Below are 18,967 nucleotides of genomic sequence, written 5' to 3' on the forward strand. Positions count from 1 at the left end.
CGTACAATTCATAGTCTTATAAGCATATCAATGTAACTTTAACTCAAATTAAAATTGTAATGTTGAAAAACGAAAGAGTGATCAACTTACAAGTACACATAGAATTCGTATGGCATTCAGGAAAATGCAGTTTGTCATCATATGGTTAGATGCGAAATTGCAAAATAAAATAGATGGTCTAAATTTCTAGTATAAAGGCGCGCCTCATAAATCTACGGTCTGATTGTAACGTTTCGATAACGGAACAATAGGGAATGAAATATGCGATGTTGGACTGCAATCTGCTTTTATTGAATGCGTGTGCTTATGAATACGCCGAGATCAAATGTTTAATGGAACTTCGAAAGGAATGTTCATATTTCTTAAACGCATATTAGGAACTATTTGGGAACATTTCAATTGATAATTTATTAGCAATTATCTAGGAGATCGGTACTGTTAGTTCAAATGTTAACATATGATTATTTTATTAACAGCATTAAGAGCAGATATTTAATTGGTTTAATGCACTAGTAGGCAAATTTATTTTCAAATACAACTTATAACAATAGCTTCAATAATAGGTACAATTAAAACGTATAATTTCAGATTATGTTTTCATTTTGACGTCAATTACAATATACCTAAGTACAGGAAAAGCAAAACGCGAACAATTGGTATTAGTTTGTGTGTCTATCCAAATTACTGCACACGATAAATTTGTTACTTATCTGTTTTATTTAAGTGATAGTTTTATACAATCAAACATTTTATTTCGTTGTAATAATAAATATATAGGTCTCCATCAACCCACACAATGTCGCCTTGGATGAAGAAGCTGTTCCTACAGCTGATGCCGAAGCTCCTTATGATGAGGAGGACCAAGTACTCTCTGCCTGACTACGATGACACCTTCGTTTCTAATGGATACACCAATGAATTGGAGATGAGGTAAGGGTAAAAAAAAACAATTTTTTTTATAAACAAGTCTGAAATAATTGCGCTAAATGTAATAGACACTTGATTGGTTCGGTTTTATGTCGAGTTAACCGTAGATTCGCGACAAATATAACGATTGTAATATTTTCTTTAATATTATAACTGAGGTAGGGCACAGCAGGAAATTTCCTGCTCAAAATATGGAGCAGCCCGACTGGGGCATTACCTCGACCTTACAGAAGATCACCGCTAAATAATACAATAATGTTTTTAAGCAATGTTGTGTTCTTGTTGATGAGTAAAATAGCTCTTGGGGAGGCTTTTAGTATTGCAGGCGTCTATAAGCTACGGTAATCGCTTACAATCAGGTGAAGCGTTCCTACGCTTGTTTGCTGACCTATTTATATAAAAAAATCTGAAAAAAAATGTTCTACTATAAATTTCTCCATTAATAACTTGAAATAATAGAAAAAAACAATTTTTTCAAATGAATCAGTATAAACTTAACTTGCAAGATCAATATGTCTTCGTCTTCGAATTTTTCCTTAATCGACTTTTTTACTTTTAAGTATTTAGGGACTTTTATACATAAGTAAATAGCATTCCCTTGATCGATTTTAAATTTCAAAATTAATCTATATAAAAATATTCATATAAAATCATTTAAAGTGTTTGTAGCCACGATTCATATAATTTACAGCTGAAAACAAACATTTCAATAAATCTCGTGTGCGTTTTTCAATTTTACATCGACAAAGCTTAAAAATATTTATTTTTATAGCAATAAAGACTTCGCAATATTTCGTTACGTTAAGTGGAATATTATGTTTCCAATGGGATTTTCAGCGCTTTATTTGAATTCGAATTATTCGAATAATTGATATTTTTCACCGCAATTGAAATTTTTATTTTCTTGATGTAATTAATGTAACAGTTTTTATCGATATTTTGCCCTTTTCTTTTATAAGTAGTTTAAAATAACTTTTATTTTTTTCCCAATTATGTGTATTTTTCTATAAAAAAAATAAAATGTAAAAAAAGTGTCAGTTTTGTTTACTGTATCGACCAGAATACAAGTATAAATCTATGTCTTTATTTTCTAGTTTTATTAATTTTAATCAATTAAAATTTGATTTATTGAGCTAATAATTCAAATATTAACCGTTCTTAAGGGACTCCTGTCACGTATCGGAGCTAACAGACAAACGTTTTTATTTATCATATTTCGTTAAATGCTTATTAATTCCTTGGTGTAATAACAAATTATTATAACTTTATTACATTTTTTAGATTGAGATTTTCAATATTTCGAAAGTTTAAATCCATAATAAACTTTGAATAGCGAAAAGATAGACGTGTGAGACGTAATAGGTTAATGATAATTTATCAACAGTTTCTGTCAGAAATAATTATGTCAAAGTTTCTACTTGACTAATTTTTTGTACTCCTTTACAAATGGTGTATAGTAGGTATACGTAGTTTTAATAATGCCTAAGTAATGTTAAAAATACGTTTACGTAAAGTTTATTTTATTCTAAAGAAAAGCGTGTTTTCTTTCAAAATTCCTATAGCTTTTTTTTGTTTACATCGTAATTTTTGATAACCGAATCTCGATAACTTTACTTATAAACACTGGAAAACGTTAAGATTAAATCTACGTTGTTTGAGCGATATTTTTAAATAAGGAACGCCGTGATCTTTTTACGATTCGAACTTTTATTGTTTGGTCCATAATGAAAGTATTGGAGCGTGACTCTTTTATTTCTCTTTATAAGCTCCTTATTTTATCGTAAATGTTTATGGGACGTAAAATGTAAAATATTTTACGATTCAACCGACGATCTTAAACGCTGGAGGCAATGGTTACCCTGTTAGCAGTTATTTTTACAAATATTATGAAGCGTTATTTGAAAGCAAGGTTTTGTTTCTGATAAAAATACGTGTTTACAGTAATGCCTCGAACTTGCGCAGCAGGTAGTGTCGAGTCGTAACCGCATCAATAAAAATTTCGCGTAAGTCGGGATACGAAAAGATATATTACATAAGGCACCATACAGTCAGTCAGTCAGTTTTGCATATTGCAGTCCACTGCTGGAGATAGGCTTCCCCAAGTCCGCGCCGGACATCCCGGTTTTTCACAATCCTCATAAATATGATATATGATACCATACATAAATATAAAAATAACTTATCACGCTCGTTTATCATTTGATTAATTTCTTTACAATAGTATAAATATTTTTATTTATATAATAAACTCTTGTAGTTAGTATGATTCAGTGTGTAATAGGGGCGATATATTTAAAGTAGGAAAAGAGTATGGCGGTGAGAAACCTAAGGCTGTTTATATACAGTGCACACACTCAACTAATCTTGTGTATTAACGTTGTATCCTAAGCTTAATCGCTGTGGAGTATTTTGCGAACCATCTGCCATCCGGTAACTTCGTCGAATCTTAATTATGATGTAATAAATATTATGTTTATACTAATACACACAGCTCCCGGTTCTTGTAGCTCATCACCAAAAACGGTACAAATAAAAACTGTACACACAAAGACGAAATTTTACCCCTTTTTAACCGACTCTAAAAAAGCAGGAGGTTCTCAATTCAATTGTACTTTTATGTGTGTTACTTCATTTTAACTGAGTATACTGATACGATGATCCATCTAACGATTTTTTATACTTATCCCCAATAATACGTATTTATCTTCGCCTAATAATATTCTCCTTGTAGGCGATGTAAATCGAAGTTTTTTTTTATATAACTAGGTCGGCAAATAAGCGTACGGGTCACCTGATGGTAAGCGATTACCGTAGCTTATAGACGTCTGCAACACCAGATTCCCCTTATAAAAACAAAACCAGCTTGATTTTATACCCGTTCATGGTCATAGTTTTACTTGTAAAAGTTATAAAATAGGAATACAGCGCTTAGTAGACTCCGCATATCCTCAAAAAAATGTTGAGGAAAAAAAACAGGCTAACAAACTCTCAGATTTACCATTGGTACAATTGTAAGCTGACCTGATCAGAACTCAAAGTCTGGATGGATACTTTGTACTCAATTTCATCAGAATGATTAAATTGATCAATATACACTTGATAGATAGTTGTAGATATTTTTAAAGGGTATGAATATATGTTTCGTTATTTAGTCGAAACACAGTACTACATAATTGAATAGCTTTCTCATAGTTTTCAATTAATATTTGTTTTTAGCAGGGACAGTTTGACCGACGCGTTTGGCAGCACCAAGGGTGATGACGGCGACTACAGGAAATCCCCCGCACCAGAAGATGACATGCTTGGAGCTGGCGTCCATCAGAGACCTTCAGGTATCTATGGACTACATTATCCATATATTTATTATAAATAGGGTTTTTTTTATACTATGTTTGTTGCATACGTGGTGTTCACCTATGGATAATAGCTGTTATAGCCTTGTAATATAATATTATGCCATTGTAATATCAGAAGTATTACAAGCGCGTTGTTACCAGCTCTCAACAAGCCTCTGGCTACCTTACACACCATAGAAATACAATAATAGTGTGAATACAGTATTGACTGTAATCTTTTGTATGATTGAGATATGTTTAAGTCGAGCCATTTTTTGATCAAGCCTGCTTTTCCTGGTGACCAATCTCAATAGAAATGATTAGTTTTTAGTTTCCATTATTCTTAAAAAACTCTGAAGCCACTCAACAGATATTATTTTTTATACGATCGGCAAGTGACATGATACTGTAGTAAGAGATGATTTAAAATGTGTACCTGTATTTGAATAATGATTCTCTGAAATTGATTTGAATTAATGGAAATTAAAATCTAAAATTGCTTATTTTTTTAAACTATTTAGTTTATCCGAAAAGAATCAAATCAAGTCTATATGTATATGTAAACATTAATTGTATATATGTATTCATTAAATACTCAAACTAACTCATTTTACTCATTCTAATTCATTATATAATGTATACTATTTAAGTTTTTTTTTTTCAACTTTAATAGTTCTCCACATTAACATAGTAGAATAATTACGATCTTTTCTCATTCCAAAATGATATTCTCTGATATTCATACAATAACAGTCTCTCGATCATCAGTGACCGAGTCCGAGAACATGCTGCCGCGTCACCTGTCCCCCGAAGTGGCCGCCGCTCTGCAGAGCGTACGATTCATCGCCCAGCATATCAAGGACGCTGATAAGGATAACGAGGTGAGTGATCTATCAGCTAATGTCAATTTTTTTTACGCCATCTTGGATGCTTTTGACAGTTTTGACTATTGAGTTGTTGCGTTTCTAAGTGACATTAGCGAAATCATCTGTGCCGTCTTGGCAGTATCGGAAGCCATTATACAAAAGGAGTTAACGAATGAGTAGTTTCCTTCTAGCGTGTTTAAATGTCATCTTTTGTGCACAAATATTTATTTTATAGTATACTAGCTGTGCCCGCGACTTCGTCCGTGTCAGAGTTATAAAAAAAATAATTAAAATAAAAGTAGCCTAATTTACTCCTTATTACATCAGCTATATGCCAGTGAAAGTCCCGTTAAAATAGGTCGAACCGTTTCAGAGATTAGCCGGAACAAACAGACAGACAGACAGACAAAAATTATAAAAAAAATTGTTTAAGTATATGTACTGTGTATACATCCATATCAAAAAATAATGATGATACATCCATATGAATTTAGTTAAAAGCAGTTATTTTAATATTACAAACATACAATCCAATTTTATTTATTTGTATAGATAAGCTTGACTGAACTCTACATGGGAAGATAGATTGAAAATTTTTAGTAGATTATGATGAATAACCAATTAATGAAATCATGTGTACGGGTAATACTGGTGCTATACATAGAATATACAAACAATCCATTACTCTGAATATGATATTTGCCGAAGATTGGCCTGTAGTTGTTGATATTAGAGTGATTTGCAGTTTTATTTTTAATAAGTTTTAAATGCTTGAAATTATAATTATATACATCTAAAAAAAACTAGGAAAGTGCAGAGAATTTCGAATGAAGGCGATTACGGCTATAATCTAGAGTATCAGACGGTGTAACGGACGTACGGAAAGTTTTCGTAATAAAACTTCCTCTTTAAGCACGATTTTCTTCTTTATCTTTGTAACTTTAAAGCGTCCAGAAATTCTCAGATAAATACGTACCTTTCAACTTAATTTATTCAATTAAAATATCAATTGTATTAGCTTGTAACATTCCACGGCTGCGCAAGAAGACAGAAGAGTCGTAACTTAATCTACCACGCTACTGCACTGCGGGTTGGCAAAAATGTCAATGGCTTTATGTGCTCTCTGAGGTACAATATGGTCAGTGACAAGGACTATATACTCAGATCAGTAACAAATATTTGTATAAATATAAACAACTGCCTCGAGAATAATACCCTCAACCGCCATTGTTTTTGATTTTTATTGAAGATAATGGCTCATACAAACATTATAAAGTGAATCAAGTAAGCTAGGTAAATAATAATAACTCAATAATTATTCGTAGTAAGTCGTATGTATATTTGTATTTTTGTATATTCTATATATTATATGTATATAGAATATATTTGAGTATATATATATATGTATTATGTATGTATATTTACGTGTAGGATTATATGTATATATATATGTAACACATGAGTTCACGTTATTTTTGGAGTAAACTTGTGGAGGCCTATGTCCAGCAGTGGACTGTATAGGCTGCAATGATGATATATGTATGTACACCTCCATGCCGTCTAATTCTTTGTCAGTCCTTTTCATGCTAGAAGTTGTCTGGAAGAGATCGCTCATTTATCGATAAGACCGCAATTTGTTTACGTTTACGTTTGCGTTTTCCATTCGATGTAAAAATTTACTCTGTTAGTGTACAAAGAGTATTTGTATTGTATTGTAGTAAGTGGGTGTTTGTCCAGTCCTTGAGGGTCTCACCACCGTGCCTCGGAGAGCACGTTAAGCCGTCGGTCCCGGTTGTTATTATGTACACCTGATAGCGATCGTTACTCGTAGTAGGGAATATATCTGCCAAACTGCATTGGAGTAGCGTGGTGGATTAAGCTCTAATCCCTCTCCTACATGGCGAAAGAGGCCTATGCCCAGTAGTGGGATATTACAGGCTGAATCGATTGTAGTAAGTACAAATTTGCACCGAATCATACAACAATAGGCGCCAACGCTATTAAATATACAATTGGTCTGTCAGCGATATATTTTATCACCGACAGTTTAATTTTACCTTAAAATAAAATTTGAAATTTTCCAACAGTCTTTAATGAAACGATATCGCCGTTACTCGAGAGTGAGAAACGAATATTGCCTTTATTACCTTTGAAATTTATAGTAAAAATGTCGGTTATTTACCGTTCGTTTAAATATTCACGACCCCGTGTCGTAACGATGTCGGTGGAAAAATACAGAGAGGAGCGATAAGGCAGGATACATTGTCACTTTGTTATTATTTACTAGATGAGTACGTAGTAAGCAGGTTTTGTTATATAATACAATTACAGTGTGTGACAGGAGTTATAAATGTCGCTGAAAAAAGGGCTATTCTATTTGTAGTTTTAGAAATTCGTAGAAGTGCGAGTAATTTTTTATTCGACTTCAAAAAAGGAGGAGGTTATATATATATATATATAATGTATGTTCAGGGACACCTTATGAACCGATTTTGATAATTCTTTTTTTTTAGAGAGATATCCCAAGGGTGGAACCAGGATCTAATGATGGAATCTCAGAAACCCCTCGAAAATCAAGTAATCAGTCAGTGATGACTAGTGCGTTTGTTAATTTTTTCGTCTACTTAAGTTGTGTTACTTGTCGATGTAATTGAAGTCGGTTTTTTTGTTTGCTAGCAAACACAATTATTAACGTTTTAAACTTAATTTGTCTTAAACTCCCAAAAGATCAATGTGACATAATAAAAGTCATTGAATAACCACTTTGGTGGAGTAATCGAATCAACCACATTTGATTTAGTACAGCAGGAAATGTTTTACTAAAAACGTACAGTAACTTAATCGGGGAAGTACCATAATCTTATAGAAAATTGAAGCCTAATAATAGTATCGTCAATAGTCGTCTTCGGTGCGACAAAGCCAGTACTGCGGTCACCAACCCGCCTGCCCAGCGTGGTAACTATGGGCAAAACACACGAGTTCACGTTATTTTTGGCGTAAACTTGTGGATGCCTATGTTCAGCAGTGGACTGTATAGGCTGTAATGATGAATAGTACCGTCAAGGAGGATCTTCGTGTAGTTGCTTAGGTAGCCAGAGTGGGGATGTGGTGGAGGAATGTGTGGGTCTATGATAAATGGTTACCACGGTGATAATGGTGATAATGGTTACGGCCGTACACTTGCTTGTCATTCTTATTGTATAAAAAGATGCTTGAAACACATAATTACTGTTAATATCAATAAAAGTCAAGGATAAATAAGTATTGTTTCCATTAGAAAGTAATTTTCAGTCTAGAAATAAACTTCCTTATACCCTTAGATTATTTTTAGTAATTTTGGTTAAGCTAAAGTAAGACTTAAAAATACTTCTTGTTTGAGATCAGAACATCGCTTAAGGGATTAGAGTCGAAACCTACACGGTGATTACGTCGGGGATTCTAATTAAAAGGGTTATTTTTTTCTGTTTTCGTTAATTTTAACTTCAGTTACGGGTTTGCTTTTTAGTAACTTTAAAAACCTTAGACTTTTTGTACCAATGAGTAGAAAGTTTGGGTAATACCATATTATGTAAGACGTGTGCTATATTATCAAAAAGCCGTACGATGTACGATTTTATTTTTGTGTTACCCACACATTAGGAATTCTAAACATTCTCTATTTCCAACAAAATTGAAATAAATCAGGAAAAAATTGCAAGAAAGTAAGTGCAGTGTGGCTGTTCATTTTTTTTGACTGCCTACCCTGTTTAAAAATTTTATGCACGCCACTGGTATAGATATGTTATTGTACTTTTGTGGAGTATAGTAGTTGTAGGTAGTTAGGTATATTTCAAAACGTTATATTTTATATATTGTCGGTTATGTAGATTATGGATTTATATCTGGTCCCTTTATTCAGGAAATAAATAGTTTTACTCACGAATTATTAAATTTAGAACATGACATTTTTAACGGACCGAAGTTAGAAAAACAAATCGTTGTCTTAATATAGGAACGTAGCTCAAGACAATAGATGGTGTAATTTTATCAGTGAACATTTTTGACTGTGTGGATATTTTGAGATATGAGTAGGTATTAGTAGGTATAATAGTGTACGTATTTGTTATCTGATTTAAAATGGCCTCAGGTTTTATTATTAAATAATAAAAGATGTAGCTTAAAAGAGTAACAAACATCAAACAATATTAATAAACTTCTTAGTCTGTAATAATTGGAAATTTGAAAAAAAGGTAATTATTTTATTACTAAAGGTAAAAATATACTTGAATACTCTTCATAAAATAATTATAACTTGAAAAATCTATATATTAACATTTTCATTACCTGAGGCCACCTAATTAACTTCTCCGGCCATGTTATATTTATAATACTGTAAAAAACCGCAATATAAATTGAACTCCATTGATGCAGGCTATCATTAAAATAATTATATAAGAAAATTTCCATTTTTCAATGTTCGCGTAAAAAATAAAGAAGCGCGCATTCACTAAAATAATAAAATGTTACATAAGGTTTTACGATGTAAGAAAACTTGTTTTGTAAATACTTGCGTCAAGTATTTAGGATTAAGTGTGGCGAAAGCATTGTGAACTTTACGAAACTTTTGCCTTAATTCATTTGAAGTTGTTCTAAATTCTTTGTAGATTACTTATAGTAAAAAATTATTCCGGTCGAAAAGGAGAAAATTATGTACTACCTAATTATTTAGCATTTTTATAATTTTATAAAGCCCGTTGGCACAGATTGCAGCGACCCTATGTTCTCCTTCTGGCGTTGCGGGTTTGAATCTCGCCTCGATTTTGGGTATGTTATATGTATTTATTTATATATAAGTTACGTTTATATGTACTTAACGAAAAAAAAATGTAGTTATATTAGTCGACTGTTACCGATACCATAAGTATTATCTCGCTTACCATAGGAACAGATGACCGTGTGTGTTACATAAAAAAATGTAGCTCATACTTGTTAAAATTGACATTAAAAATGAATTTTCTGTCGCGGAAATGTCCGCCTGGCCTACATAATTTTTATAAATTAGTTAAAATATAGGTGACGTCACTCAGTAATAACTCAGCATTCTCCTTGTTTGAGATTCTTTTTTTTAATCGGTCTGGTTGTTTTCTTTTTTTTTTTTGACAAACGAAACTCCTTTTTTCGTTATAATAATTATATATATACACGATTTTAAATTTGAAGTGAAACACACTATTTAAGCGGGTATGTTAATTACGAAGTTGGGGTAAACAGCCGTATCCAACTCGGCAGACAACATACTAGTACAGAAAACTCTAAAACTCATCAAAACAGTGTGTACATTTGCGACTCAAATGCGACTTTTTATTTATTTAGTTCTCCAACATTTCGTACACTAAATATAAACCAATGTTCATACAATAAAATTTATAACTAAGTGCACTAATGATAGACACGATGGTGGGTTGAAATTATGTTGCATGCTAGAGTGATATTACACAACATAATTGTAATTAAATGAAATCAAAGCAAATAAATCATATTAAATCATTTAAATTAAATCATCAAGAAATTTGTAACTTTTGGAGGAAGAAGGATAAAATGGTGCGGTCGGTAAATAGCCGGAGATGTGCTTGGTGTGCTATACCCTAGTCCATTAAGATAAGATATTACATTACATGTAGACTTTTTAATTATTTTTAATTTAATAAAGTTCGTTGCATCGTTCGTTCGTTTTTATTAACAACTATAACTCTATAGGAATTTGTCAAACTGTGAAAACGTTTTGGGAAAATAAATTGGAAGTTGTCGTATGCTTTGAAAAATTGTGAACGCATTTCAGTGTTTCGGTTTTATCGAAAGCAATGCAGTCGCCGTTTGTTTGGCACATAATCGACCAGTAGCGCTCTGAGCGTAGTTCAGGTTTTCAAATCAAGTCCACAAACACATTTAGTAACAAAGTTGTGACTTGCTTGTGAACGTTTAGCGCACTGCTTACGTAGATCGTGAGATTTTTGTTGCTCCATTGTAATTGTTATTGATACGAAAAATAATATTTGTTTGCTTTGTTGCTTGCTTGTTTCTTTTAATGATTTCTTTAAATTAGTTGTAAGTAGAGTTAGGATTTCGTTCATACTGCGAAATATAGGAAAATATTAATATTACATACATTATTATTATAAAAATCGATTATCTTATTAATTTCATTTTGTATCAAAGTAATTATAATAATATGCTGATGCGTGGGTCAGCTAGTATACCTATATGACCTTATATACCTATATGACCTTATATGACCTTATATACCTTTACTTTTGACAACAAGCACACTTATAAGCTATCAATAAAATTGTATGTAATAAAAAAGTTGTCAAACTTTTATTTAGTCTGCTTTATACATTACATGTCTTTAATTGTAATATCTCTCAATATGATAATATCTGCGCTCAAATGCCACCTTTGGGGTTTGTGATTAAGTGTTTGTTGTATGTATCTTCATGTCTGCTTCATTGGTACCCGCTCTGGTTGCGACTTCACCATAGGTGAAGCTATTAGAAAATATCTAGTAAAATAAACTAAAAATAACCGACAGTAGTACTGAGTCAAAAAGAAATAATAGAAGATAAAAAGGAGTAGAGAAAACGTTACTACGAGTATAAAAAAAAACATACTAAACCAAAGACCTTATTTTATTTCAATGTTAAAATAATTAATTTAGTTAATTCTCTTTATTTGGGTAAACAAACGGTATTACAATAGTTATAACGTACAGAGTATATAAACAAAAAGTTCTTAACACCAATATCATCTATTGCGGATTACTTCAAATATAAAAAAAAAGTCAATTATCGATGAATACCTATATGCCTGGTGGATTAAGCTCTGATAGAGTGGGAGATAATAGGCTGAAGCGGTAAATACATAATGCAATTTAACTAAAACACATTTTATAAGTGCGGGATCTGTTGCCGCGACGTCTAATGCGTCAAAAAGGTTATTGTAAGAATTTAGTATTCGATGCAGTGGAGACCGTTTACACCAACATTTGTACGACAGCGAGAAGGGGCAAACACCTTACAAGTATTATGGCAGTCACTTCTATTTGGCACTCCATGGCATATTTGATTCTTAAGAACAGGAAGCCATCATCAAAAAATCTTTTAAATGCGTTTTTAATCTCACAGAATTTTCAATTGTTTTTACATTTTTTTTTGGTTCTCAGAATTTTAATTGAAATAAAAATCAGTGTTATAATTCGCATTATATTAGCGGTAAGAATATGAGTAATAATCCCTGAAAAAAGTGTCTCATAAAAAGATACAGATAATCAACATATTCTGTAAAAAATGATTGAATAAAAAATATAATAAGTAAACAAAAGAGATGACGACAGAACAAACATGGCCTAAAATAGATCAAACAAACAAAACATAAAAGATGAAGTCGAACATGCGGCTTATGAGATCTCATACAGGTGACAATGGCACCGGGTCACCGGGACGAACCTTTGTTTTGTATGTCATGTGATCAACAATTCTTTTGTCCTTCGCTATTTTCATGGGTAAATTAACGTTATTCGAATTCGCTGGGTAATCTACAAGTATATTGTCTTCATAAAAATATTCAACTTATGAGTTAGAGACTATTTATTCTATCTGTGGTCTTTAACCAGCAATTGGAACTACGTAAAAAAGTTCTGTCAAAAATATTATTGTGAAATTATATATATATTGACGCGTTGGCGCAACGGTCACAGTGCTGGTTTGGGGCTGTTGCGCTGGCGGTTGCGGGTTCGATTCCCGTACATGACAAACATTTGTATTGGCCATACAGATGTTTGCCGTGGTCTGGGTGTTTGTGCAGTCCTTGAGGGTCTCCCCACCGTTCCTCGGAGAGTACGTTAAGCCGTCGGTCCCGGTTGTTATCATGTACACCTGATAGCAATCGTTACTTGGAGCAGCTTGCATGCTCTGGTCCTTTTCCTACATGGGGAAAGCCGCCTATGCCCAGAAGTGAAATATTACAGGCTGCAGAGTATATATTGAAAAATCCGTCGTTTTCGACTTTACCGACAAAATAAAAGAAATTCATATGGGTACCAAGTTCTATTTTTACTCAGAATGAAATTCAAGCGCACGATTTCAGTTTTTGGGTATTACTATATCTGCGTACCTTAAGAAAGACCGTACGTGTGTTTGTTGGTGAGATGTTTTATGAAGTTCTAAATTTGAATTTGAATCTGCAGCGGTATAGTCGATTTGTAGAGGTCTGGCATAACAATGTATGTAGGTATATATTAAAAAAGGGCAACGAAAAGTGTTTAAAAAGCCTAGATAAATAGTGCATAAATGCATATATACATGTATGTATTTTAAATTTCATTTATTTTGTATAGATTTAGACTTTTGTTTAAAAGGTTCTAGTTCGTAGTTTTGAATTTAAGTATTTTTTTTTGTTGTATAAGTAAATGTGTGGATACTTTATTTTGTTAGAAATTTTATTACTTGTATTAAGTAAACGCTTTTACAACAGATATATTTTTGGAACGTTAAAAGCCAAGTATGGTACCTATTATTTTTCCATTACGCTAAAAAAACCCTGAACAGTCGATAATCCGAATATACCGTAACACGAAAACAATAACTAGGGGTGCTCTAACTACGGTGAGGATAATGGAATAATTGTGTTTAGATGAATTGATATAAAATACAAAAATAATTTTTTTTATTGCCAATTTATCCTCAGTATCGTACTTCGCGGCTTCTTACGTACGAAAACAGAAGAATCATTGTATGGTTGTTGTGCTACGCTTTGTTTTTTCAACGTTTTTCATTAACACTCTGCTGTAATTGGCTATAGTTTGATGTTACGTATATATACAGTCAATAGCCGTTATCGATAAATGGACTATACAACACTAAAAATATTTTTTTTAAATATTATTTTTTAATAACTTTGATAATCATTTTTTATTTGTTAACAAATCATTGTCATGTTCTATCAATATAACACAGATTATTTGACATACTGTGTAAGTTGTTGTAGTTCATACAAAGTTCATACATCATTTTATTGGTAGCTGTTTACTTTTCCCTATCGCTAACTACTGCATGCGAAAATTAATCCTAATATTTAGGATTTTTTACGTTGTAGCTGCGTGCTGTTGAGAGGTGTCGCTTGAAAACTGTGCTTTCCTTTTCTGTTAAATTTCGTAACATATACAAGTTACGTACTACATATTTAGGTGAATGTGATAACTCTTTTTATATACCCTTTGCAATGTAAAATTAATAAGGAAATTATTCTAATAAATGTAAGTTACAACCTAGTGTCAGTCACCCAGTTCAGCATATTCCAGTCCACTGCTGAACGTAGGCCTTTCCAAGTTCGCCCTAGACATCCAGGTTTTCCGCAGTCCTCATCCAGCCTACAATGGGAACCTTAATAGGTAGATCGTCGGTCTAGCGTTCCGGAGGATTTCCCACACTAGGTTTGCCAGCGCGCAGTGTGGGTCAACAAGCTAGTGTACTTGTGTTAATTAAAAAATAAACTAGAATAACTGAGTGACTCTCTGTACCCAGATAAACCCGCGAGGCGTGGTGCTTAAATTGCAAGGTATCATTATACCTTGCAATTTAAGTAGGCACCACGACAATCTCGCGATTTATTATTAAACTAGTTATTGGCCAATACATAACACATTTATTTGTTATGTATTGGCCAATAAATTGAAAAAAATAAAAAAAATATGTGGTGTCATGGGACACCAGGTAGGATCGAAGTTCCTTCGGAAAGTTTTGAAGCAACACAATTTGAAAAAAAATGTTGAATTTTATATATATTTTCTAGTTCCTGATTTTTTTTTTAATTTTGTTGATTGGTTTTTAATTAAGTACATAAAAGTATTTAGGAAATTTAGTATTTTAGAAAATAACAAATACCCTAAAATAAAATAAATCAAAGAAAATAATAATAATAATTCAAACTATTAAGTGAAATAAAAAACATATGTTTTTATTTATTTTTGTCGACAGTATAAAATTACATAAATAATTTAAAAAAAGTTTACTAGTAATATTTTAGTTTTACAAATGTCATATTATACAGTCGTGTGACTGATATTACGTCACTTCCGTTATATATTTTTCTTACGGTTTTAGTATCACATTTTTTCAGTTCGTTCGTCCAGCCAAATTTCAAGCCTCCCGTAAGGAACTTCGTTCCAAAAAATTAAAAAGTTTTGGACATTAAATTATTTATCGAAACTTTCATGTCGATCATTTCATGTTCACGTTGTATTATATATTTATATGTGGTATTCTATTTATATGTTGTTATATCTGCACAAATACCCTATGCCAAAGCTAGCTAAAAACTAAATATTACCAACACACTGAAAACGTCTAGAGTATATAATATTTACACAGTATTTTTTCGAATGTTGTTGAACAATCAGGAACGCGAAATCAACGTGTTTGAACAAGTCAATTTCTCAAACATCTGGCGACCGAGATTTCCTATGTTCTCTGCCTTTATTTACCTTATATCGAGGTATTTTTCTTTTTACCTTTATGTATTTTAACCGTTCGACATTTTCGACATGAGGTAACAATGTGAATTGATTCCTTGTTTTATGCGATGTTATTAAGGTTTATTTTTAGGAATTATGAAGTCTGCATATCGCAAATGTAGCAACGTCGTATGCAGTTGGAACAACTTTGAATTTTAATGTGATATTGTTTGGTTGTTTTGCTTTACCACATAGTTTCATTTCTTTACAGTTTCAAAGTAGCTCATGAGCGCTATAACATTTGAAAATAAAAGAAGAAGAGTCTTGACTGCAGTAGTTGCAAGCAGTTGTAGTTGCCTTTACATTGATGACTTGCAGCTTTATATTCATACTCGTGTTGACTGACTTGACGATACAATTGCTAAGCGTATCTCGGTTTGGACCAAAATTTTGTAACATTTGATCCTTTAAGTGTTAAGCTATAATTATTGATAGTTCTCGTCAACTGTCCAAAATTCAACAACCCATACCAGCAATATCTTTTAATAATGTTATTATACCAATTACCTTAAAGGTTAAAGTTTTAGTTATAAAAGCAAATAATACCATTCAGAAGGCGAGTGTTTTGCCCAAATATTAAATATATAAAGATTATTACAGTTACAATTACAGACATACATACATCATTACACTATTCTGAAAATATTGCAAAGAATTATAGATTAAAACTTAAGGTTTTCTGAACGAAAGAAACCAACCGTTTTCGTTACTAAACGGCACAAAATTAGGATCTCCCATAATCGCTTCGTCGTTGGTACAAGAGTTCAAACTTCACAAACTAAATACATTTCTAAAGGATAAAATAAATGAGGTACCCTCTAACGTTATAAGTTAACATTTGAATAAATTTATCAACTTAACATCCCGTTGTGATTGCGGCATTAAATTATGTCTAAACTTTAAGATCGTCAGTTCTTAAAGCGGTGCGTTAAATCCGCATCGAGGAACGTGTGCCGGGTTTTAATTAAAACACGGCATACGAGAGCGATGTTTATAATACACGACACTGTATTACGATGAAAAATCTTGTATAAGTATTATGCGACTCTACGATCATAACATTTTAAATTTTAAATGTGTTTTTGTGTTTTTTGAGTTTTATCCTTAAGAATCGATTTCCATATGAGGCCCGCGGTATGAAAAAAATATGATTAGTAAAATCTACTGAACGAATGACCTCGTTACGTTTTTGTTAACGCCATCTATGAAAATACGATTGATGTACGAAGTTTTCTAATAAGGCCATCTAACTCTATTGTGTTCCGATAGATGGCGTTATTTGATTCGCTTATTTACCATTTGATATGATATTAATCTTTTTCTTAGATTAGTAAGCCTTTTTTGAGCCTATTTAGACAGTCGATCACAAATCATGCGTCGGAGCTGACACACACACTTTTGTAACAGTCGCCATCTACCGCCAAAATAAAAAAAAACCCTTTTTATGCTAGAAAATTAGTCTCCTGAAAAACTATTATGGATAAAAATAAGGTTGTAATAAAAGCTTCTATTATAAGTCATATGGGTAAAATAGTAATTTAACTGAGGTAGGGCAGGAAATATCCTGCTCAATATCTGGAGCAGCCCGACTGGGGAAGTACCCAACCTTAGCAACGTGCTTACGATGTTCCTGGTGTTGCAGGCGTTATAAGCTATGGTAATCGGTTACCATCAGGTGAGCCGTCTAACTAGTTGTTAAAAATCAGTTTTGTAAGATCTCGTATCGTGCAAACTGAGCGGACTCGAGTCTATATACAGTAGAATTTCAAAACGGAATATTCAAGAGGTTTAGGAGGATAGAACGTTAAACGTTAAAATATTGTGTAACTCGCCGAAGCTTCTAAATCATTGTTAATATTGTATCAAGTCCGCATTAATTACAGCCAACGTTTTCAGCACTTCAGTTTTAAGTTATGTGATAAATTGTCGCTATTATTATTAATATTTTATGATTCGGGTTTGATGGTAGGATATTAGTTTTACCATACTACTAGGCTATTAATTAATACGTATGTCTTCGTGTGTGCGGGTTTTTGCCTATGTACCTATGTATGCAATAATTTATTGCGTCATAATATTATGTTTTGATTTCGCCCACACCTACGGCTGGCTTAATTATAAGGTTTGAAATGAGGCTACGTTGTAACTAATAGTGGGTTGCGAATATACGGTGTATGGCTCTTCCGTTAGTGCAGTGCCACCCAGTGACACTGCTATTTGCTCCAAAAGTTGTTGATACGACTCTATCACTGAATCTGTGTGTACTCTATTTGTATACAAATGTATTATTTGTATGTGCGTTTATTACAGGAAACAAGATATGTATTTTCATATAAGCCGCCTTTTACATAAAACATAAGCATTAAGTTGGGTGCCTTTCTAACAGATGATCTTGTCTGAATGTTAAACATTTTTATTCATATATTTAATTAATGTGTGTTGGCAAATTTCATGTACACCTGATAGCGATCGTTACTCATAGTAGGGAATATATCCGTGAACCCGCATTGGAGCAGCGTGGTAGATTAAGCTCTGATCCTTCTCCTACATGGGGAAAGGAGCCTATGCCCAGCAGTGGGATCATAGGCTCAAGCGTGTCGCCAAATTTGTATGACATAAAATTTCAAAATTTGTTTTGGTTCAAATAGGCGTTATTAAAGATAACTAAAAAACTGTTACTCTGATATCAACTGAAATTGTAATTAGGCCTCATAGCAAAGACCAATTATTAAATAAAAAAAAAAAAAAAAAATTTAAAATCGGCAAACACACGAAAAAGTTACGAAGTAAAAACAATCGAATTGAGAACTTCGTTCTTTTTTTATGGCGGTTGAAAATCAGATATAATTTTTTTTGACTAATGTCTTAATGCTGCTAATGCTGATTTTGTTGCAGAATACTGCACGCTATGATTAAGAAACATACTATTCCCCAATGAACCAGTGAGTTGTTCCTGTATGTGTTGTACTAACCCTCTCACACAGAGAACAACTCTCTTACAATTTAAAAATTAAAAATTTAAATAAATAAACTTAAAGTGTCCGTTTGTAATATTAAAATAGCCGCTTTTTATCAAATTCATATGTATGTATACACGGTACATACCAAAATGTTTACGGTAACATACCAAAACGGTACATACCAAAATGTTTACGGTAATATACCAAAATAATATTTTTTACAATTTTTGTCTGTCTGTCTGTCTGTCTGTTCTGGCTAATCTGTAAAACAGCTGACCAATTTTGACGGGACTTTCACCGCTAGATAGCTGATAAAATGAGGAATAGCATAGG

General features: G+C 32.5%; 1 protein-coding gene across 1 annotated transcript in view; it reads left to right on the forward strand.

The window, feature by feature from the left end:
- Nucleotides 1–18,967, forward strand: part of LOC123658992 (acetylcholine receptor subunit beta-like 2) — a 42,276-nt gene that overhangs the window by 4,699 nt on the left and 18,610 nt on the right. Inside the window, exons 8-10 of the mRNA XM_045594277.1 lie at nt 778–930; nt 4,144–4,259; nt 5,031–5,143. Coding sequence (XP_045450233.1) covers nt 778–930; nt 4,144–4,259; nt 5,031–5,143 — 382 coding nt within the window. The remainder of the gene's footprint in view (nt 1–777; nt 931–4,143; nt 4,260–5,030; nt 5,144–18,967) is intronic.

This window comes from Melitaea cinxia, chromosome 13 (genome assembly GCF_905220565.1).
Source record: "Melitaea cinxia chromosome 13, ilMelCinx1.1, whole genome shotgun sequence".
Classification (NCBI taxonomy): domain Eukaryota; kingdom Metazoa; phylum Arthropoda; class Insecta; order Lepidoptera; family Nymphalidae; genus Melitaea; species Melitaea cinxia.